Source organism: Phodopus roborovskii, unplaced genomic scaffold (genome assembly GCF_943737965.1).
Source record: "Phodopus roborovskii unplaced genomic scaffold, PHOROB, whole genome shotgun sequence".
Classification (NCBI taxonomy): Eukaryota; Metazoa; Chordata; class Mammalia; order Rodentia; family Cricetidae; genus Phodopus; species Phodopus roborovskii.
In genome coordinates, this window is record NW_026125295.1 from 14701942 (window position 1) to 14725382 (window position 23441).

The window sequence follows — 23441 nt, forward strand, 5'->3', positions numbered from 1 at the left end:
TTTTTCCCTCCAGATGGGGTTTCTCTGTATTGCTTTGGAGCCTATCCCGGAACTAGCTCTGTAGATCAGGAATATTTTCTTATTTTTTGTGAGTTATAAAATGTGTTCATCTATAAGTTTCTTAATAGTGTCTTATGGACCTTTTGAATTTCTGTGGTGCCAGTTATGATGTCTCATATTTTATATTTCATATATAATTATCATGTGAAAAATCATATGAAGTGTCTGCTTTTTTCTTAGTCGATTTATTTTCCTTTTCTTCCTTTTTAAAAATTTTACTTAACATTTTTTTCATTTATCTTACACACAGACCATAGTTTCCCCTCCCTTCTTTCCTCCTGTTCCCTATCCCTACTCCCATTTCCCCCTTCCTCATCCACTCCTCCTCTATCTCCATTCAGAAAGGGGCAGGTCTCCCATGGGCTTGAAAAGCCTGGCACATCAAGTTGATGTAGGACTAAGCTCCTCCCCTTTTATCAAGACTGGGCAAGATAATTCAGCATGGGAAACAGGTTCCCCAAAGCCAGCTAAGCATCAGGGACAGGTCCTGATCTCACTGCTAGGAGCCTTACAAACAGACCAAGCTACCTAAGTGTCACACACATGCAGAGAGCCTAGGTTGGCCCCATGCAGTCTCCCTAACTGTTGGTTCAGAGTCTGTGAGCTCTCCCATGTTCAAGTCAGCTGTTTCTGTGGGTTCCCCTGTCATGACCTTGACCCCTTTGGCTGGTATATTCCCTCCCCACTTTCTTCAGAACTCCTGGAGCCAGGCCCAATGCTTGTCTGAGGATTTCTGCAACTGCTTCCATCAGTTATTGGATAAAGGCTCTCTGATAACAATTAGGACAGTCACCAATCTGGTTACAGTAGATAGTCAGTTCCAGGCACCCTCTCCACTATTATTAGGAGTCTTAGTTAGGGTCATCCTTGTGGATTCCTGGAAGTTTCCCTGGCACCAAATTTCTCTCTAACCCGGAAGTGCTCCTCCCCAATCAAAATGTCTCTTTCATTACTCTCTCCCTTCACCCTGCCTCCAACCTACCTCCTGCACCCAGCTCACCCAACCAGCTCCCTCAAGTGTGCTCCCCACCCCCGACAGTTTACCCAGGAGATCTCTTCTATTTTCCCTTCTCAGGGAAATCTATGTATCCCATTTTGGGCTGTCTTTGTTATCTAGCCTCTCTGGGGATTGTGAATTGTAGGTTGGTTATCCTGTATTTACTCCTGCTATCCACTTATGAGTGAGTATATGCCATGTTTGTCTTTCTGGGTCTGGGTTACCTTACTCAGAATGATTTTTTTTCTAGTTCTATCCATTTGCCTGCAAATTTTATGAGGTCATTGTTTTTCACAGCTGAATAATACTCCATTATGTAAATGTACCCCATTTTCCTTATTCATTCTTTGATTGAGGGCTATCTAGGTTGCTTCCAGGTCCTGGCTATTCTGAATAATGCTGCTATGAATACAGTTGAGTACTGTTCTTGTGGTGATTGAGCATCCTTTGGGCCTATGCCCAAGATTGGTATAGCTGGGTCTTGAGGTAGATTGGTTCCTTTTTTTTTTTTTTTTTTTTTTTTTTTGACAGCCGTATTGATTTCCAAAGTGGCTGTACAAGTTTGCACTCCCACCAGCAGTGAAGGAGTATTCCCCTTACTCCATATCCTCTTCAACATAAACTGTCATCAGTGTTTTTAATCTTAGCCATTTTGACAGATGTAAGATGGTATTTCAAGACATTTTATAAGTCTATTTATAACTGATAGCAATTGCCTGTGACAATATGTAAAAAATTTCTACACTTACAATGTGGTAATTATAGTTAATAGTAATTTGTTCTTGAAAATTGCTAAAAGATTTGAAATGTTACACAAAATATAAGTATGTGAGTTAATAACTAATTAAAAATACCATTTTGTACATAATAGAGATACACACTTTTGTTTTCTTTTAGGTTTTTCAAGATAGAGTTTTCCCTGTGTAGTCCTGGCTGTCCTGGAACTTGCTTTGTAAACCAGGTTGGCCTCAAACTCAGAGGTCTGTCTGCCTCTGCCTCCCGATTACTGGTATTAAAGGTGTGTACCAGTATCACCTTGTATACCTTTTCAGTTAGATATAAATTTAAAAAACATCAACTCCCCCACAGTTATCTTATCTCTATATATTAATTTTTGTCTTTTTATATTGGACATTCATTAACTGAAACTTTTGACTGTTGTCTTTTAAGTTTTATACTAAAGTGATACATTATTATCAATTTGATCAATTCTCTCAACTTTAGCATGAGCTTTTTTCACTTTGAAGATCTCTTTTCAATATTCCTTTTAAGGTATGTCCAGGGGTAATAAAATGTCTCAGCAGTTTTGTTTGGAAATAAAAATTGTATGTCTTATATTTTTGAAAGACAGCTTTGCTGAGTAATCTGTTTTTTATAGCAGTTTTTTCCTTTCATTAGTTTGAGTGTATCATTCCACTGTCTCCTGCCTGGGAAGTTTTTGCTGAGATATCCACTCATGTTCTTATGGAAGAACACTTACATATAATAAATTGCTTTTGGTGCTTTCAGAATTCTGTGTTTGACATTTTAGAATTTGATAATAATGTGTCTTAGTTAAGAGCTGTTTACTTTTTATACAACTGTGTTTCATGGCTATGGGTGATTTTTGCTTGTTTGTTACAGCGGGTTACCCAGGTCTCTGAGCATGCTAGGAAAGCACTCTGCTAACTGATTATACATCAGTGTCTTTGTTTTTATGAGATAGGATCTTACCATGCACCCACGACTTGCTAGAGCTTGCTGTCTTCTCTAGTTGACTCCAAACTTGAGATCCTCCTGTCTTTACCTTTTAAGTGCTAGAATTATAGGCACAAACCATATCACACCCAATTTTCATTCATTCTTTAAAAAAGCCTTCTCTCCCCTTCCCTGTTTCCCTCTTTTTGAAATTTCTATGAAGATATATATTAGTTTACCTTTTTTTTTTTCCATTAGAGGAATGCACTATTGAAGTTCTTGTGAAGTTTTTTACGCTTAGTCATTGTTTTCTTCAGGGAGAGATAATTTCTCTTAGTGGTTTATATTTGTTGAATTTCTCATCTTGTTCACTCTTTCCCTGATGTCATTAGTTGTCTGTGTCCTCATAGCTTACTCTCCTTGTTTGTGGCCAGGTGTGGTGGTGCCTTTATTTATTTATATTTTTAAGTCAAACCTCAAGTTAGTTTTAAAGGTTTCTTTCCCCCTTTGAAAATAGTTTTCCCTCACATACCCTGGTTATAATTTTCTCTTCCTGAGCTCCTCTCAGCTTCTCCCTCCTCGCCCATCTGCACTTACCCCTTTCCGGCTCCTTAGAAAACAAACAGGCTTATAGGGGTAATTAGTGCTATTATATGAAGTGATGTTATATGCTATGATAAAACAGAGGCTAACACATGGGAATAGGACAACACAAAAAGAAATAAAAGAGCCCCCAAAAGGCACAAGAAATAAAGACAGACTCACATGTATGCACAGTCAGAAATACCATAGAAACAATAAACTGGACATCATAATATATATTCAAAGGACCTATAGGGTAAAAGGAGAGAAAAAATAGAAATAATTCCTCCTCATCCAGTATTGTTATTTTGGTTTATGCCTAGTTTTATTGCATCTTGTACCTTGTCAGTTGATATCCCTTGGAGGCCTTCTCTTTTTGAAGAGAAACAGAGGATCAGTGGATATGGGGGGAAGGGAGGCTGCATCTGGGGAGTATTGTATGAGAGAAGAATAAAGCAAAAGAAGAAAAACAAAACAAAAATAAAATAAAAATAAGATAAAATTTAAAAAAGAAAAGAAATAGCCCAATCACAACATTATGAGACAAGGAACCTCCAAAGATGCCATTAAATTCACTCTCTGTTGGCCATCTACTGCTGGGCATGTAGCCTACCCTTAAGAGTATTTTGTTTCCCCAATAAGACTCCCTTGGAGAATTTGTAAATGATTATTTATAAGGAATAGTTTCTGGGTTAGGGATAGAGGCATGTGTCCACATTTTTCAGTTCTAGGGCCTCATCTGGTGCAGACCTGTGCATGCTGGCTCACAGAGATTTGTGAGCTCATGTGTGTGGGTCCTATTGACTCAGAGGGCCTTGTTTCCTTGGTGTCTTACATCATCTCTGGCTCTTACACTCTTCTTTCTCCCCTTCTGCACCAGTTCCTTGACCCCAGAGGGGAGGATTTCATGGAGACATCCCATTTAGGGATGAGTGTGTTCCAAGGTTTCTCATTCTCTGTATAATGTCCAGCTGTGGTATTTTTTTCCCATCTGCTGTAGGAGGAAGGGGCCTATCTTTAATCCCAGCAGAGGCGGGTAGATTGCTGTGAGTTTGATGCCAGTGCCTGGTTTACATAGTGAAAGCCAGGGCTACGTGGTAAGACCCTGTCTCGAAGAACAAAACAAACAAACAAACAAACAAACAAAAACAAACAAACAAAAAAGAGGATTTTTTTGTTTGTTTGTTTGAGACAGGATCTCACTGTGTAGCCTGCAATAGTCTTAACTCTTAGTATTTCACCTTCCTCATGCTGGAATTCCAGGTGTGAACCAACCACCATGCTCAACTACAATGGTTAATTTGGATCAGTAAGGCAGTTTGTAGGTCTGAATTTCTTTTGATTTTCTTCTTTTTCTTTTTGATAAGATTTTGCTGTGTTTCCTAGATTAGCTTGAACTCACGTATCTTTCTGCTTTGTTGTCAGACTTAGGGTCACAGTTTTCCCCAACAAGCCAGGTTCAGCCTCTGGGTTTTAGTATACCAATTAGAATAGCCAATTTAATGGTGAAAAGCAGAAAAAGGAGAACGACACCAAATTCCAGTGACCCATTTTCTGGGACCTGACATGTGTCGTAGGTGTCAGGGGAGGGTCAGGGATTTATGCATATCTGAGTAGTCCTGTCCAGGCATAGTCCCATCCACCATTGACCTATCATTTTCTCTTCTGTAAGGTGATATGACAAGTTGTAAATCTTCTTCAGGGTCTTGGCTTCACAAGTGCTGGGATTAAAGGCAAGTGTTACTGTGCCCAATGTGACTTCATTTCAGTTCTGATACTCCTTGCCTTGTCTCTGAAAGCATGAACTATTGGGTAGTTTGTTCTCTTCTGTCTCATGTTGATATGACAAGCTTTGTTAAGATTGATGTGATTTGATCCCACATTGGAGGCAATAAGTGACAGATGTTAAGGAATTAGTGTCAGTGAATCCTTTACAAGCAATTAAAAGGTGAACCTGAAGTCCATTCTGTTTGTCCTGTGGCTAATGAATGCAATGGTGTCTCGAAAATATTGTTTAGTTTCTTTGTCAGAAGCAGTTCATGTGCAGCATGTTAATAGTCTAAAGCTTCTGCTTCCATCAGCTACTGGATGAAGGCTCTAGGATGGCATTTAAGGTAGTCATCAATCTCATTAAGCAGAGACCTACAGCTAAGCACTGAGCAGAATTCCTGGAATCCAGCTGTAGAGAGGGAGGAGTGATGAACAAAGGGGTCAAGACCATGCTGGGGAAACCCACAGAAACGGCTGACCTGAGCAAGTGGGAGCTCACAGACCCTAGTCTTACAGCTGGGGAACCAGCATAGGACAGCACGAGGCCCCTTGAACATGGGTGTCAGTTAAGAGGCCTGGGCAGTCTATGGGGCCTCTGGCAGTGGAACCAGTATTTATCTTTAGTGCAGGAATGAACCTTGGGAGCCCATTCCCAGTGGAGGGATACTCTCTCGGCCTAGATACACGGGGAGGGGCCTAGACTCTGTCCTAAATGGTGTGACAGACTTTGATGATCTCCCCTGGAAGGCCTTACCCTCCCTGGGGAGTGGATGGGGGGGGGGTGGAATGGGGGAAGCAGTGGGAGGCATGGGAGGGTGGTATCGAGAGGGAACTTGGATTGATTTGTAAAATAAGATTGTTTCTATTTTAAATAAAAAAAATTTAAAAAAAAGTCTAAAGCTTTACAAACAAAACACAACTATCAAGATCAAGTACTTTTTCAGAATTAGAATTCAATAGTTACAAAGCTTTATGATAACCAGCAAGAATAAATCTGATTTTAACATTAAGTACTTGTATATAGATTTATCAGTGTTCAATACCTTTTAATTTCAAAAGGTACTGCATGGAGTTCCTAGTCTTAGAGCTTGTTTAATTGCCTTTGCTGAAGAGAATAGTCATGATATAATTAGGAATGCAGATACATAGATTCTGGAGAAGTTACCATTACTGTAACCATTAAGTTTTGTATCACAGAATGAGTATATAATATATATGTGAGACAGCCAGTGACAATTAACATATGAGTTCAAGAGGGACACTGAGACTGATTGTTGGGGGTAAGGAATTTATTAGAAGAGTTGTTAATGCCATGGTCAAACAGGTGGGTAACAGTATGTATGGCAGGGGCTTTGAGAAAAGTTTATGTCCCAACAACAGACAGACAGTGTGGCAGAGGCTCCAAAGAAAGGAAATCAGGGCCATGTGGCAGAAGTAGGGGAGCGTCTCTTACACCTTTCTGAGAATGGGGGTTGTTTCATGGCACAAGCCTGTAATCATGCTCCCTGATTCTCAGGCAGAGGTTGGAAAGGGGGTGAGGAACAGGATGTGTGGCCACTTTAATGGAAATGTACATCCCCAGGTGAGATACCCTGGTACCTGGAAATCTGTTAGCTAGAGATACACAGGGGGAGTGTAATGAGAAACCCACGTGCATCTGTTTAAGGGGCGTCAAGGATTTGTGAAGATAGGAAAGTGGGGAAATACACTCATGAATACAGGATGTGGGAAGTCCAGTTGCAGAGTCCTTGGAATGCTGGGGACTGATCACATGCTGCTTCACACCATCTGCCCAGGTCTTCACCACCCGAGAGAGCAGGGCGACCCCCCCCCCCCTTCCTCAATAAGAGGTTGTGTAGCCAGACACAGGGAACGGTTACTGATTGTAATTGTGTATTATGGCCTGAGAATTATATCCACCCCCCACCCCCCAGACAGGGGTTCCTCTGTAGCTTTGGATCCTGTCCTGGAACTAGCTTTGTAGCCTGTCCTTGAACTCACAGAGATCTGTTTGCCTGATCCTCTTGCCTCTGTCCCCTGAGTGCTGGGATTAAAGATGTGCACCACCATTGCCCAGCTGGAGCATTACATTCTTATACATAGAATTACAAAGCTTTTTAAAAATTATTTTTACAAAAATTTATGGAACAGTATGAGTTATTACAGTCAGATTGTATACAAGTATATGTCGTATGTACAACAAAATTTTATTATATTATTTGCCAAAGCAAATGTATATGTGTATGTATATGCATATGTATATGTACACACACACACACACAATGAGTTTCAAATAGTATGATTGTTTAGATGACAGATTTTTTTCCCCCAGATGCCTTTTGTCAGTGAGACATTAAGAGGTCAATGTTATACCACAAGTCCAGTGCAGCATGAAAAGATACCATCGTTTGTATCAGTTATTCTTTTAAGAGAGCTGAGTTAGGTACAATTGCATGGGTGGGAGGAATTTCCTTGTTAACTCAAGCTATTTAGCCTGACCCAGGACCAAGGGAAAGCAGGGCTGTGCTCTGGCCGGCTGTGCCCATTGCTCAGACTGGCTCTAGTTGCAGCTTCGGTTATTGTCACCCACACTTGGCTTCTGGGAAGGCCCTGGGCTGAGCAACAACAGTTACTGGTTACTTTGAATGCATTAACTTTATGTCTTTGGTTTTGTAAACTTTTAAAATAACATATGAAGTTCATACACATAACTAATATGCTTCGGAAAGTCATACAGATACATAGGGTATTGTTTTAAAGTAGTTATGTGTAAGCAGTTATTTAAAAGACTTTAACAGATACTTAAATGGATTTCAGCTTTGCTACAGTAATTTCCTAAGAAATCCAAGCCTGAAACATTAAAAAATGAAAAACAAACAAAAAACCCAACAAAATCTTGCCTTTTAAGTTAAACATAAACTGTTATTAGCAGAACAGTATTCATACTCAAGTTTTAAAATGTCATAAGATGGCATGTAGCTATTTAGGGGCACAGACTGCCTTATATTTTTCTCAGGTTTCTAACAGAGAAATTTAAAAATAACCATCTATATTTTCAGAGCCAAGAAACTGAACAGTCAACTTTCTCAACACCCTTAGGATTCTCAACTGTTGATAGCATGGTTAGTGGGTGACTAGAAAAGAAAACTGAGTTTTTGAATGTGTTTGGGCATCTGTTACTTAAATTTTGAATCTTGAAAGTTTGAATTTCAATTAATTTTTAAACTCATGAGCATTTTAAAGACTTTTACAAATATCAAAATGTTAAAAAAAGGAGGCTGGTGAGATGGCTCAGTGGTTAAGAGCACTGATTGCTCTTCTAGAGGACCCAGGTTCAATTCCCAGCACCCATATGGCAGCTCACAAGTGTCTGTAACTCCAGTTCCAGGGAATCTGACACTCTCACACTAATGCACATAAAATAAATTATTTATTTATTTTTAAATTTTATATAACCAAATCCATTTAAATGAAAACAAACATTTATAGACAATATTTGGGAATTTGGGCGTTGTTCTTTCCAAACTACTTCCTGCTGGTAAGGGGCGCTGTCATGTGGAATTCGAAGAAGATTCAGAAATCCTGGCTGTAGTCTGTCAGGCTGCTTTGTCCAGCTGTTTTGAATGTAGGATCACTTGGTACTCTGTTTCAGGTGGTCTGGCTTGATCAAACCACATTAGTCTGGAAGGAATCCACATCTTTTCATTTTCTGTGGAAACAAAAATAGAAATCCTTTTCTCCAGTAACTTGTCCTTGAACTTAAATTTTGGAGTCAAAGCATTTTTTTATATAATTTATTATTTTACATGTTGATCCCAGTTCCCTCTCCCTCCCTCCCACATAAAATAAATTATTTAAAAATATAAAAAAAGCTTAAAAAAAGCTAGTACATTTTTCCTGAAACAATAATAACCAGATGAAATTTGTAATTGAGTGATTTTTTTAAGTAGTTTGTCAAAATGAAAACTTGCAAAATTGGTTGAATTGTCACTTTGTAATTTCTACTGAATTCTCTTAAATTATACCTACATTGAACTGATAATTCAAGATACACAAGTACAGCAACATTTCCAAACCAAATAATAGGTGAGAATATTAAAATGTTGTTGAGTCTTAGGGTAGAGTGATTGATGGTATAAACCACAGAGATATATTTACAGAAATTGGATTTTGTAAGAAAGCTTTCACTTTGCTTTTCCTAAGGTTCTTCATACCTAGCTATGTAAACCTGAACTGGATAGTGCATTCAATTCCAGTCATTAGAACATTTCTTTACAATAGATGTGGCAAAAAGGAAGGAGGGTAGACTGCAGCTGTTTCTTAGTTCTGTTTAAATGGATAATAGATGAATTAAAACTGTAGATTTTAAAATTAAAGGACACAGGTTAATGAAGATAAATGTTAATTGCAGAAGTGTTTTATCATTAAAAATATTAGTTCACTTTTAGAAGAGTTTACATATAGCTCATCTAACACCTTAAGCACAGAATTATAACAGAGGGGAGAAGACCCAGCACTGCAACTTTAAATATGTAAATTAGCAGTCTGTTGCAATGCTAGTTCTTCCAGTAGGTTTCATATACCAAGAAAATGTAACTGTTTGAGCAAAGGGAAAATGGAGGAAATGCTCAGGCAAAGATGGAGAGGGCTGCTGTTCTGATGCCTTGTATCACAAAAGTGGGGTTCTTTTATCTGAATACTAAAAGGAAATAATAAGCTCTCAGGTTGAATTAATGTTGAAACTGTTATATGCTATGGATAGCAGTAAATATGAATATGTAAAATCAAAAGGTAAACAAAATCTCCAGTAGCATTTTCTTTATATTGCACCTGTCAGAGTTACATAGTATAATTCATCTATGTGTATATCATAAGACCATTATGTCTACAAATGTAGATATTGAGTTTTATAGTCCAACAGTCAGAGTCCAACAGTCTTTTTGTGAACTACACTGGTTTTCTGTTCCCCCCACAACAGCTGCCAACATGTTTACCCTGTCTATTCACTTCCCTCTTCTCGGTCCCACACCAGGAATCATATCACTAGACCAACAAGCCAGTTTGTTTTCCCTTTCCCAAACTTCAACATGATCCTTGAGTTTCCTTCTGAGTCCGTTTCCAAATTCTCCCACCAACCAAGGATAAGAACCACTCATCATTGTCTTCTATTTTCTTTAAGACAACTTTGGTTGGGCCAGGCTTTAGGCTTTTTTTTCTCAGCATGAGATTCCTGGGGGGAATTCCAGTCCATTATTTGAGTAGTCTCATAGAGTGAGGGAGGGACATAGGTGTCTCTTTAGAATAGCTTTATCTGTGTCTGGCCCATCACACCCTACCTTCCAAGTCCTGACATTATAAGTTGTGTCACATATCTAGTTCTGTTTATTTATTCAGCCAGAGGTGTTTGTTTTGTTCCTTTGGTGGCAGTTTTATGTTTTCCTGGTTATTTATGATCTTTTTTGGCTTTGGCCTGAATTTGAAGAAATAAGTATTTCTTACTTCAGTCTTTTGTTTTGTTTATTTATTTATTGATTTATTTTTTTTTTTGGTCTTTTTCGAGACAGGGTTTCTCTGTGGCTTTGGAGGCTGCCCTGGAACTAACACTAACTAACTCCATGATGGAGTTCTTGGATGGCCTGGTCTTGTGCTTTGGTTAGCATGTGGGTGGTGGATTCTTTTTTAGGGGTTGGTTTGGTGCCTTAGTTCTCAGGTGTGGATCCAGAACCTGAAACTGGTCTTCAGCCACATGTTGTAGAGGCTGGCTTAGTGCTGGGATCATCCCTTAGGTCTTTGGAGGCTAGCCTAGCATAAAAAGGGTCATGAGGGCTGGTCTGGGAGTTGGGACAACTTGTGGTTTACAGTAATGTTCAACAGATAACCTGTTGTAGTAGATTTTGAGTGCCATCCATAGGTTCTGTTCTGATACTACACCTGAATTCTTGGCCTGCAGGTTGGCCAGTCTGTTAATTAGGATTACTAACGAGCTTGCTCAGAAAGATTATGTGAACCTAGGTCATGCTGGGGGATAGGAAGAGTTTTTTATACATGAAATGTTTTTATGTAGGAGCACATGCAATCCACTCAGGAATAATAATTTTGCCACAATGTATGTAGCTTTCTGACTTAATGGTACTACCTTTCACAATATATTGACTGTTACACATTAAAACAGGAATTATTGAATAATGGAGAGTTAATATTGAAAATTCAATGCTTAATTCAGTAACTATGACCATAAGTATTTAAAAAATACTAACTGATATGTTTATCTTTGCTCTTATAGTGATATGCAGCTTTCGAGGATCTGTCCCTCAAGGCCTGGTCTTAGAAATAGGAGAAACAGTTCAGATTCTTGAAAAATGTGAAGGTAAGTGCTGTCCTATAAAACACATAAATTGTGATCAATTGTGGAAGTGTTGCAGTTGTGCTAATAGGTTTTTTAGCAATCTTTGTGAAGCCATTATTAACCATATTAAATACTGTTATAAAATCTTTCCTATATGTATACGTTTTTGGTTTTAATGTAGTAACAGACATTTCTGGCCATCAGTATACTAATTTCACATATAATTTAATCAAATTTTTAATTTCTTTTACACCTCTAATTTATCTGCATTTGAGTGAATTGTAATTAGTTCTTTTTTGTTTTTCTTTCAAATAGACTAGATATTTTTAGCTATAACAAAACTAAATATATGCTTGTCTTAGGGTTTCTATTGCTGTGAAGAGACACCATGACTATGGCAACTCTTCCAGGAAAACATTTAATTGAGGGGGCTTACTTAGAGTTTGACAGGTTCAGTCCATTGTCATCATGGTGGGGACATGGCAGCATGCAGGCAGACCTGGTGCTGGAAGAGTCCTACATCTTGGAAGCATCAGGAAGTTGACTGAAAGATGGGGCCGTATCCTGAGCATAGGAAACCTTAAATCCCACCCCCACAGTGACACCCTTCCTACAACAAGGCCATACCTACCCCAATAAAACCACCCCTCCTACTAATGTCACTACCTATGAAATTATAGGGGCCAATTACATTCAAAACACCACAGTGCTCCAGTGAAGTTTGATTCTACTACTGTCTTTTCTTTTATATATGTGATCATTTTTACTATGATATTTATACATTCTGAAAATATATTCTAAAGTCCTGCAATAAAATCAACTTAGAAATTATACGGAATCAAAGCTTTAGCAAAAAAGTAAGGGCACTGGGTAGATAGTTTGGATGTGAAAGTACCTAGTGCTTACACACGAAGATATGAGTTTGGATCTCTAGTATGTAAAGCATGTACAGCACTGTATCTATAACCCTAGCACTGGGCACAGATAAGCAGATAACTGGAGCTCAGTGGCCAGCCAGTCTAGCTGAATGTCTGACTTCCAGAGTCAGTGAGGGACTCTGTCTCAAAAAATAAGGTGGTGGGGGCTGGAGATATGGCTCTGGTTAAGAACTTGCACTGAGCTTTCAGGACTCAAGTTCTGTTCCCAGCACCCATATTAGGCTGACAACCATCTGTAACTCCAGCTCCAGGGGGATCCAGCACCTTTGGCCTTTGGTCATCTGCATAGATTCACACACATACAAAAAAACCAAACCAAACCAAAACCAAAACAAAAAAACAAAAAACAGAAGAGAAAGTGGTGATTGAAGACAGCATCCTGTATCAGCTCGGACCTCTGTATGCATGCTTATACAGTAGATACAACCACGTGAACCAGTGTACCTGCATGAACATTTGCACATATAAATGGTTGAACACACACATTATCATATACACAGATATACATATAAAAGCAAGCAAACATACAAAAAAACTAAACCCAAAATTAACACAGTTGATGTCATGGGAAATAACTTCAGCAGCCTAGTCTATGTGTTTAGCATGACTAGAAGTCACTTGTAGTAGAAAGGAACTGTTGTGTTGTGGGCATTGTGCAAATGACACTTTTAGGCTGTTATTGTGACCTGACTCTGGAAACATACAGGTTTCCTAAGGGAAAAAAAAACTTTAATTAGTTTTTTTTTTTTTTTTTTTTTGAGACAGGGTTTCTCTGTGTAGTCCTGACATTCACTTTGTAGACCATGCTGGCCTTCAACTCACAGAGATCTGCCTGCCTCTGCTTCCCAAGTGCTGGGATTAATGGTGTGTGTCATTGCCACTAACTGGCTTACAGACTTTTAAAAAGTTTATAAATGTCTTGCCTGCCTGTGCCCCTGGTATCTGCAAAGGTCAGAAGAAGTCATTGAATCACCTGAAACTGGAGTTATAGATAATTGTGAGCCACCATGTAGGTACTGGGAACTAAACCAGATCTTCAATAATAACAAGTGCCATTTCTCTCACCCCTGGAAGTGTACTAGTCTAGTAGTATACTTTGTTGGAAAATTGTCTCCAGGGCAGTACTCATTTTAAATTTTCTTAGAAGTGTAAATCAATATTTTTTTTTCCTTGATTAAAAACCAAAGAAAAATAGAGGGTAATTTTCTTTTTTTCTATTATATTTTGTTATTTAAGTATAGTTTTTGAAAAAATAAGAATTATAGAACCAAATTAAAACAAACCAAGATATATGGAATACAGTGGAGAAAGTTCTAAGAGGGAACTTTATAGTTATTAAAGTGCCCACATTAACAAAAAAAAAAAAAAAAAAAACCCAAAAACAAAACCAAGACATCAACTAAATGTATTCTTAAGGTCTTACAAAAAAAAAAAAAAAAAAAAAAAAAAAAAAACAAAACAAAACAAAAAAAAAACACACACACACAAAAACAAAATAACAACCTAGAACAAGCACATGAAAAAAAATAGGGGGCTGAAGAGATGGGTCTGTAGTTAAGATCACTACTGCTCTTGTAGAAGATCCAAGTTAAATTTCTTTTCCTTTGTCTCTTTATATGAAAGTGTGTGATAGATCCATGCAAGATGAAACTTGCCTGGGTTTAGATGAAATTTCTCAGTTGACTCAGATTAAGATTTAGTAGCAGTGTCCCTACCTAACAATTCAAGGCATTTGGCACTGTTCATCCCTAGCATTGTTCAGAAGAAAATAAACAGTGACAACCACATGATAAGAACAAACAAGATATGAAAATAGGAAATAGTCAATTTAAAACAAGAATCCTTACAGCATCAATAAGAATAGCAAAGAAAAGGACAAAAATAAACAATGAGCTGAATAAAGATGAAATACTTTAAAAACTAGTTAAAAATAGAAAGGTAAATAAGAAGGAAAATGACAAGAGAAAGATCTGTTTGAAGAATAAGGGTAAAAGAAAAAAATAAAAAAAATTTAAAAAAGAAAAATGCACATCTGTGTATTCAAGCTATATAGGTATAACAAAAAATAATCTTAGTAAAATTAAAATTACATGAAATAAAGTAAAAGTCTTCTGTGTGCCAAGGAAGTTAGTTGTAAAGAATGGGTTTTCTTTATTGTAAAAGTATATTTGTCATGTATATTTAAATTGGAGTCAAAAGAAAAATTTACACACTTTCCATAGTAATTGTTATCAATTACATAAGTCACAAAGATATACAGAAATAGAAATGACATGATAACCACATATTCCTTACTACTGAAAGTTTATGTGATGTCTTTTTTTTGCAACAATTTATGTAATGAAGTTTAGAAAAAAATAAATTTCTGATTTTTTGAAAATATTTTTTAAATTAACTTTTATTTAAATTAAAAACAATCTTATTTTACATACCAATCCCAGTTCCCTCCCCCTCCCATCCTCCTATTCTCCCCATCATCCCATCCCCCTCCACATCTCCCCCTCTCATCCCATCCCCCATCCACTACTCAGGGAGGGTGAGGCCTCCCATGGGAGATCATCAAAGACTATCACCTTTGGGGCAGGACCTAGGCCCTCCCCCATGTATCTAGGCTGAGAGTATCCTTACATAGGGAATGGATTCCCAAAGCCCATTCCTGCACTAGGGATACATACTGGTTCCATTGCCAGAGGCCCCATAGACTGCCCAGGCTCCCAAATGATACCCATCTTCAGGTTTTCTCAACCTGTGTTGAACTCATGATCTTCCAATGACCTTTTTAGACCCTGTGCCCCTTGTAGAGGACTTAGACTATGGCAGCTTCCTTTCCTTGATGCTTAGCACTAAGACTTGTGTATTAGTTACTTTAAATCAATCTAAGAAAGTTCATTTTGGTTCACGATATGTAGATACAGTCCATCATGGAGGGCATTTGCAGCCAGGAAACACAGAGATCAATGCTCTACTGGCTTTCTTATTTTTATTCAGTCCAAGACCCCATTCCGTGGAATGGTGCCACCAACCTTTAGGGTGTGTCTTCATTCTTTACCCCTTTTTGGTGGTATTCTAATAGATATACGAGCAGGTCCATTGTGATTTTAAATTCAGTCAAATTGACTGACAGTAAAGATTAATTGTCACGTTGTAATGGTTTGTTACTATTTCTCAGTTATTTTGCAAATAGGATGTAGCTCCCCCTCCCCGCAGCTTACCCTATATTGTTTTTCTTCACACTCAGAGTACATAGTGCATAGTCTATCTGTCTGATACCTTTGTGATGCCTGCTGGGGACAGATAGGATGGTGGGGTAACCACTTTGTACAGTGAAATAGAGGGCAGTATATTGGAAATTCGTTTGCATACTACTACTCCACAGACTCTGGTGTTCCTAGATTTAGCTCTTACATTCAGTCACATATGATCACTTGTTGCCTTAGTACCTAGCTCACACCGATGGTTTCCCTAGTTCATAGTATGAAGTGAAAGCACCTTCACTTCCCTTATGCATCTCAGAAATACTTAACTTCTACGTAGACCTCTCAGTGTCTCTTTTGATTTCTTCAGAATTTTTTCTGTAGGTAAACTAGCTTGCAAGGGAAGACACCCATTCACTTACTCAGTAAATTGATATTTGCTACAGGTTCCAGAGATAGGAATATACAGAGAACTCTGACTCATGACTAAAACTCTGTGACAAGACCTCAAGATGACTCCCTGGGGCTGTGACATGCACTTGCTTTCAGGCTTGATGACCTGAGTTCGATTCCTAGAACCCATATAGTGGAAGAAGAGATATCCTCTGACCTTCACATATATGGTACATCATTCATGGGAAATATATACTTCTTCTCTCTCTCTCTCTCTCTCTCTCTCTCTCTCTCTCTCACACACACACACACACACACACACACACAAGTGTGTGCATGTTTGTTTAAAAGATGTCTCCCTATTCTCTACACTATAAGATATTCTGGGAAGAGGGGGAAATTTCCCCAATTTGGAATGGTCATAGATTCCAGGCTTACTGTCTTTTTACACTGATTAATAATTTATAACCTTATTTTGACTTTGGTTTTTACATGTTCTTCTGTGTAGGTTTTTCATTTGATTCCAGTTTCTCCTTAACACTCCTGCCTTCTAATTCTCTTAATATTTTTGGATTTAGTTGTGTTCTTTTGTTGACTATAGTGTTAAAATTGATGCTGGCTGTTCTAAACAAATGTTTCTATATCATAGATAATATTTCACACAGATTTAATAGTCTTTTCTAAAGTAGTATTGAGCAAATGATTCCTTAAGTAAGTCAGTGTTAAGAGTTCTTTTATCCAGAGAGATCTAAGCGTAATAAATATTGATTAATTCTTTTATTTTTTTCTTTGAACTGAGTAATCCAAATGTTGGCATAATTATTTTGTTTGCAGAGAGAGAAAATAATGAATTCGGTCTTTGTGTTTCTCAGAGTAAAACAATTAGTAAGTAAGCAGACAAGGTCAATCACAGTTTAGTCATCTAGAAACTTTATGATTTCCTTTAGAGTTTTTTTTTTTTTTAAATGGAACTTTCCATTTGTTTTATTTTGTTTTCTGGTTCCTGTCTTGCCCTACTGTAATGTTCAGGCAACAATCAGTAGCAGAAAAAGAGTTAACTGTATGAATCACATATAAAAATGAAAGAAAACTTTTTAACTACTGATATTATAAAAACTAGATGATACAAGAGAATAATGGATAGATACCATTTTTATTCAGTTTAACTGTACTTGGTGGATCCATATTCCCTGCTATTTATTGGTGACATATGGGTAAAGTTTACAACTTTTCAATAAAAAGAAAAGTACTTGTAGCTGTAAAATTTTCTTTTTATTAATAGAGGAAATTATTTTATGTTTAGAAATCATGGAATTTGAAGTCAGAGTATTTCAAGTACATTGTGTAATATTAGCTCTAAACACTTTAAAACTGTGGCTGCAATTCATGAGTGCAGTGGACATGTTATGTCCAGAAGATGTCTTTTTGTGGAGTAGCTCTCTATCCTTTGGTTCTTACATCCTTTCTTCTTTTGTGCATTATTTTTCCCTTGGTGGTTACTCTAGAACAGATCTGTCCAACCTGCAGCCTGTATTCTGTGCTTGTCACTCAGGTTGGCTAATGACTATGGCCCAACACATTTGTAAATGACAACACTATATTACACTGTCAAAAGTTTGAATACATCTGCCTTAGAATCTTAAAACATGCACTTTGGTTTTAGAGTCTACATTAATTTTATGCTTATATACTGTCAACAATATATAACAATTATAGTGATTAAATTATGTTCCCCCCATATTTTATGTTGCTCTTATTTTTTTTTATTTGCTGATTTACTTACATGTATATGACATACATATGTGGATCAGAGGACAAACTCTGATAGTGGTTCTTTGGTACCCAGAACTTTGTTATATAACTGGGCCTTAAGCTTTCAGGGATCCATCTTCCTTTGCTTTACATCTTGCCATTGTTGTGTTACAGCTCTAAAGGGAAAGGTACCCTGGAAGTGGAAGGCCAAGGAATACATGTAAATGTTACAGCTAAGCAGGGAAAGGTATCCTGGTATTTGGAAGCCAAGGAATACCTACAACTTGGAAGGGAAAGGTATCCTGGCAGTTGGAATCCAAGGATTATCTACAGCTCTGAAAGGAAAGGTATCCCAACAGAAGTGTTACAGCTCTGTTCCAGTGTGGGTATAGTTTCTCCAGCAAAGTTTGACAGTCTTTGCTCTGAGAAAGGTTTCTCTAATGCAAGTGTAACAGTTCTGCTCTTGAGAAATGTTACAGCTCTGCTCAGCTTCCCAGGAGTGTAATACTTTGCTTCAGCAAGGGAAAGTTTCCCCAACCAAAATGTTACAGTTCTACTTTGCTCCTGCTCCACTCCACTCTGGTGAGAGCCAATATAGCTGCTCTGTTTCCTTTAGGTGAAAGAAAGTTGTTATCACAAACCTCACTGGAGATTTATTGGGAGGGAGGAGCCCAGGAGAATGGCTGCCTCTGCCAGGGTGAAAAAAGGGCAGCCCCAAACTGAACAGGTACAGAGCTTATATAGGATTCTTAGGGGTGGAGCTCTCTAAGGTGGAGATTTTCATTGTGGGGATTGGTAGCATCTCAGTTCCTGAGCTTGAGACAATAGACTTTTTTTTTTTTGTGGGTTCTGGGCATCTGAACTCAGGCCCTCATGCTGTGAGGCAAGTGCTTTAGTGACTGAGCCATCGTCTCAGTTCTCCCATTATCTATTTTACTTCTGTTTGTATTTAGTTTCTTTCACATGCATTAACCCTTTCCAGTATTTTCCCTTTAATTTTTCATCTGCAAAATTCCATCAGAATCATTTTCTTTTCATCTTTAAAATTTTCTCTTAGTGCAGGTTGGCTGGATTCTTTTTTTTAGCCTCTACTTCTGTAAATCTCCTTTCAATTTGTCATTGTTTTTTCTTGGTAGAGAATTTTAGTTTGATATTTTAACATTTTAGAGATTTTACTTATTTGGGCCTTCAAGATGGGTCAGTGGCTAAAAGTGCTTGTGCAAGACAAAGGACTTGGAAGAAGGAAAGGACCAATGACACAAAGTTGTCCACGGATCTCCATACATGTGCTGTGGCACACATTCATCTACCCACCCAAACATATCCATACACACAATAATAAAAAAAATAAGTTTCATTTAATTAATACTTGATTTGCATAGTTTCTGTTGAAAAGTCACTGTGTTACTGTTTTCTCTTAAGAGTGGCTCTACCCAGTCCTTTAGCCTCAGAGCTGCTGCTTTCCTGGAGCCTTTCCATGGCTATCGTTTTACAAAACTGGTAGTCATAGGATTAGAGATTATATAGAAAAATTTGAATTGACTGTAATTTACTTTCTTACAGAATTTTATCCTTTAAGACTCAGATATTTCAATTTCAAATCTTATTATCTTAGTGGGATTATCATTTTCTAATAGGATATCCTCAGAAAAATATCAAGTGAGTTGAGGAGCTCACTCTTACAGTTTCCTTTCTTAAGAATTATAGTGCCTCAAGTTCTGTCTTTGGTATTTATGTTTGTGTTCTTTCATATTTTTTTTCATGTACTTTGTTGAGTTTTATTTTTTCCCAAAGTCGTTTCTAGAGAAGGAAGCAGAAATTTCACAAACTTATTTGTGTTTGTGTGTACACATGGAGGCAGAGGTAGACATCCAGCATCTTCCTCAATTGTTTCCCCCACCTTGTTTTTGAGATGGAGTCTGTTGCTGATCCTGGGGCCCACTGACTTTGGCTAAGCTAGCTGGCCCAGGGATCTTCTAGTCTCTGCCTCCCCAGTGCTTGTATTACTGATGAATGCTGCTGCGCCTGGCATTTTATTAGGTGATGGAGATCTGACTCAGTTCTTCATGATTGCATGGTAAATACTTAACTTACTGAGCCAACTACCAGCTCTCAAAAATGTATTTTTAAAGACATTGCCATTGTAGAATTTTACAAGTATCTTCTTGATCATGGCAGTATTGTTCAAATTTGTTTAGGGCTCTCCAGAATAACATCAAGAGAATAATGACTCATTTGGAAGAAAATCCAGTTTTTGGATGCATATTTAATTTTTGCTGATTAAAATTTTTTATAGTAATAGGTCATAAATGAAGACTTAAAATAGCATTAAATTTTGTGAATAAATATACAAGATTATTCTTTAGGCTTTTCTGTGAAAATAATGGAAAGATAATTTTGAAAGTCAGCTTTTTGAATAATTATGTTCCCACTTTTGGGGGCAGAATTCTGCTAGAAGTTTCTTAGGTTTATAATTGATTGGCACTTTCTTGCCTATTATTAGTTATATAACTGGAAAAGAGACTAAGAATTTGAAGGATACATATATTTTTATTGACATACTAAAGTAAAGAAGTATTTTTTAAAAGTTGAAAGTTTTGTTTTTGGCCTCAATTCCACAGTTGGTTTTACATGGTTTTTAGAATGTACAATCGACAAAGAAACAACTGCAATTCTTTTTATTATTACTGTATGTGCAGGCGTGTGTGCCATGGTGCCTGGGTTAGAAGGCAACGTTGTGGAATTGGTTCTTTCCTTCTGTCTTTACGTAGTGCTGAGGATTGAACTCAGGTCACTAGGCAGCAGATGTTACTTGCTGAGCCATCTTATCAACCCTAATGGTTTCTCAAAAAATTCAAATCAGGCTTAGAGATTATGGGATGGAGAAGAGATTGTATTTGTTTTTTGAGTATCTTGTGCTATGGTTAAGGGTCAATAAGTTTGGGTTGTTTTACCTCTGTCAGTATGTCATACCATTGAAATAAAAGCCTTGAAACTTCTTGTCAAAGGGGGTACTATTCTTGGGCTACATTTAGTGCTTTTGATCTGACTTTCTTGGTTTGCACCTGGTTTGGCTGCTAATTGTTGACTGTCACATGGCCTGGTCTGTATAGAGGCTTCATTCTTTGAGTTCACACTGCTCACATTGTTCTGCAGCCTCTCTGTCAGTAGCAATTGTAGTAGTGCTTTCTGCCTCTATGGGATAGTATGGCTTCACTTGCACTGGGGGGCCTAGCAAGTTCATTTTACAATCTAAATGATATTGTATATTTATCAAAGTGATATTCATCAGTGTTTGAGATTGTAGATGGTAAAACTTCTAGCATAGAATGTGGCACAAGGTGAAGTAATTTTATGAATATATTATGCATTTAAACAATTATGCCTTTCACACAAATTAATCTCATATTTACACAAAGACAAAGAACATTTTTTCAAATAGATTTTCTTTATTTGTATTTCTCTTATTTATTTGCTTGTTTAATATAGCAGAATTAAAATGAAACAAAATAAACCATATTTACTTTTAAGTAATTTTAAATTTGAAGTGATTTTAATTTATATATGAGGTGTTTGTGACTAATGAAGTAAAATATAATCCACAGTTAAGAGGATAAATGTAAACCACACAACTCTCACCTCTTTTCATGTAAGTAATCACTGATGGAATGCACAGTTGCACTCTGTTGTACTTCTATGGTGATTGCCTAGTGTTCAGTTTTTTTTTCTTGTACTTTAGTGACCTTTAAACAGTTTAGAATATTTCTATGAATTTATTATCTTTGAAAGTATTGTCAATCCAGGTCTTCTAAAATCATTGTTTGCTTCTTGCTCTTCAGCCTAATATGGTCATTTTTTAATTTTAAACTGTTTCTCATAATATGCTCCTGTTCTTTGTGACCCAGTTGCTTAAGCAGAATGTGCTGTAAAATAACTTTTTCTGATGGTTAATCTTATCTCTTAGGAGATCTCTATGTATGTGTTTGAAGGCATTTACAGAGATGTAATTTAGCTGAGGAGGGAAATTTTTACACTAAATAGGTTGAGGTCTTGGAGTTAAAAGGGAAAAAGGAGGAAGCTAGCTGAGTACTGTATGCACCTTTGTTTGTCACCTTATTTTGGAGGTAGTGTGACCAAAGTTGTCTTGTGTCTGCTACACTGGACTGTATCTCTTCAACCCATGAGCCAAAATAAATCCTCCCCTAAATTACTTGTCAGGTATTTTGCCACAGTGCAATAAAAGTAACAATTATACTCTTAAATTTTAAAACCCCTAGTATAAAAGAAAAATTAATATGTATATGTCACAAATTTAGTTTTATTCCATACCTTAATTTTTAATCACATCTGGTTACACATAACATCTGAATTCATTGTGTGTATCTATGCATGTGCTCATAGTGTGATATTTGCGTATGGTTAGAGAACAACTTTGTGGAGTCAACTTTCTCCTACATTTGTGTAGTGAGCAAATTGAGGTTGCTGTGCTTGTATAGCAAGCACTTCTACTTACTGAGCCACCCTGGAGGTTTTTAAAAAAGAGTTTATGTTTTTAGTATTTTAATGTAGATGTTTTGAATATATATTATTGAATTTTATATCTTTATTAAATGTATTTAGATAAATTTATTATTTTTAGTGAATGTAATTAGTAATGTTTGCAGTGAAATGCCTCCCTTTGCTTTTCCTCTGCTGCCACTGAGTTTTGTGGAGGTGGAGGCTCAGTGCCTTCAAGATTTGGCCTCACCTGTAATTCACCACCATGGCAGAGGAAGGCATTGTTGCTGGAGGTGTAATGGACAGCAATACTGCACTACAGGAGATGTCAAAGACCACCCCTGCCACAATGGACTGGCATGTGTCATACCTGATGCTGCCAAAGCCTTAGACAATCACCAAGCCCAACCTTGTGTGCTTGTATCCAAATGTGATAAATCTGTGTATGTGAAGTTGGTGGAGGCATTTTGTGCTAAGCACCAAGTCAACCTAATTGAGGTTAATGACAATGAGAAACTAGGGGAATGTGTAGGCCTCTGTAAAACTGGTCGAGAGGGAAAACCACGGAAAGTGGTTGGCTGCAGTTGTGTAGTAGTTAAGGACTATGGAAAAGAATCTCTGGCCAAGAATGTCATTAGAGAGTACTTCAAATGCAAGACATGAATAAATAAAAAATGCCTCACTTTTTAAACTGTCTTCCCTAGAATTCAGGTGTTTGAGTTAACAAATTTATATAACATAGGGCCATTTCTATTTCAAATTAGGACAATGTTAGAAGAGTCAAAATAGGCCCAGTTAATATGTTAGAACATTTGGCTTTACTTCCTACTTTTTTCATTATTTTGTTACTTTCTATTTATTTTATTTTAGAGGCCTTATTCTATCATTGATATGCCTTCTAAATGGAATTTCAACCCTGGGGCTTTGTTTGTTTGTTTCCATTTACTTTGTAGCCGCCCTTTGCTTGGGTATTTTCAGCATAAAAAGTTTTATGTAGTTCTGGTGTCAATGAAGGAGTATTTAGAATTTTTGTAGACCTGGTTTAGAGGACAATCCTGTGTGCCTTTTCATGAAAAGTTCTACCCTTAATAATAAACAGAGTAGACTAAGAACCTTTTTTTCCCTACTAGCCCATTGTGCGCTTGGGACACCAAAAGAAACATTTCGGTTTATTTTAGTCTCTCATATCTCTAATTTACTTTTTGTATCTTGGTTTTGGCTGAAGTTTCTTTTTA

At 37.3% G+C, this 23441-nt stretch overlaps 1 protein-coding gene across 8 annotated transcripts in view; it reads left to right on the forward strand.

The window, feature by feature from the left end:
- Positions 1–23441, forward strand: part of Dock3 (dedicator of cytokinesis 3) — a 307646-nt gene that overhangs the window by 18392 nt on the left and 265813 nt on the right. For all 8 annotated transcript variants that reach the window (XM_051205186.1, XM_051205158.1, XM_051205167.1 and 5 more), the window contains exon 2: positions 11370–11453. In XM_051205186.1, coding sequence (XP_051061143.1) covers positions 11370–11453 — 84 coding nt within the window. The remainder of the gene's footprint in view (positions 1–11369; positions 11454–23441) is intronic.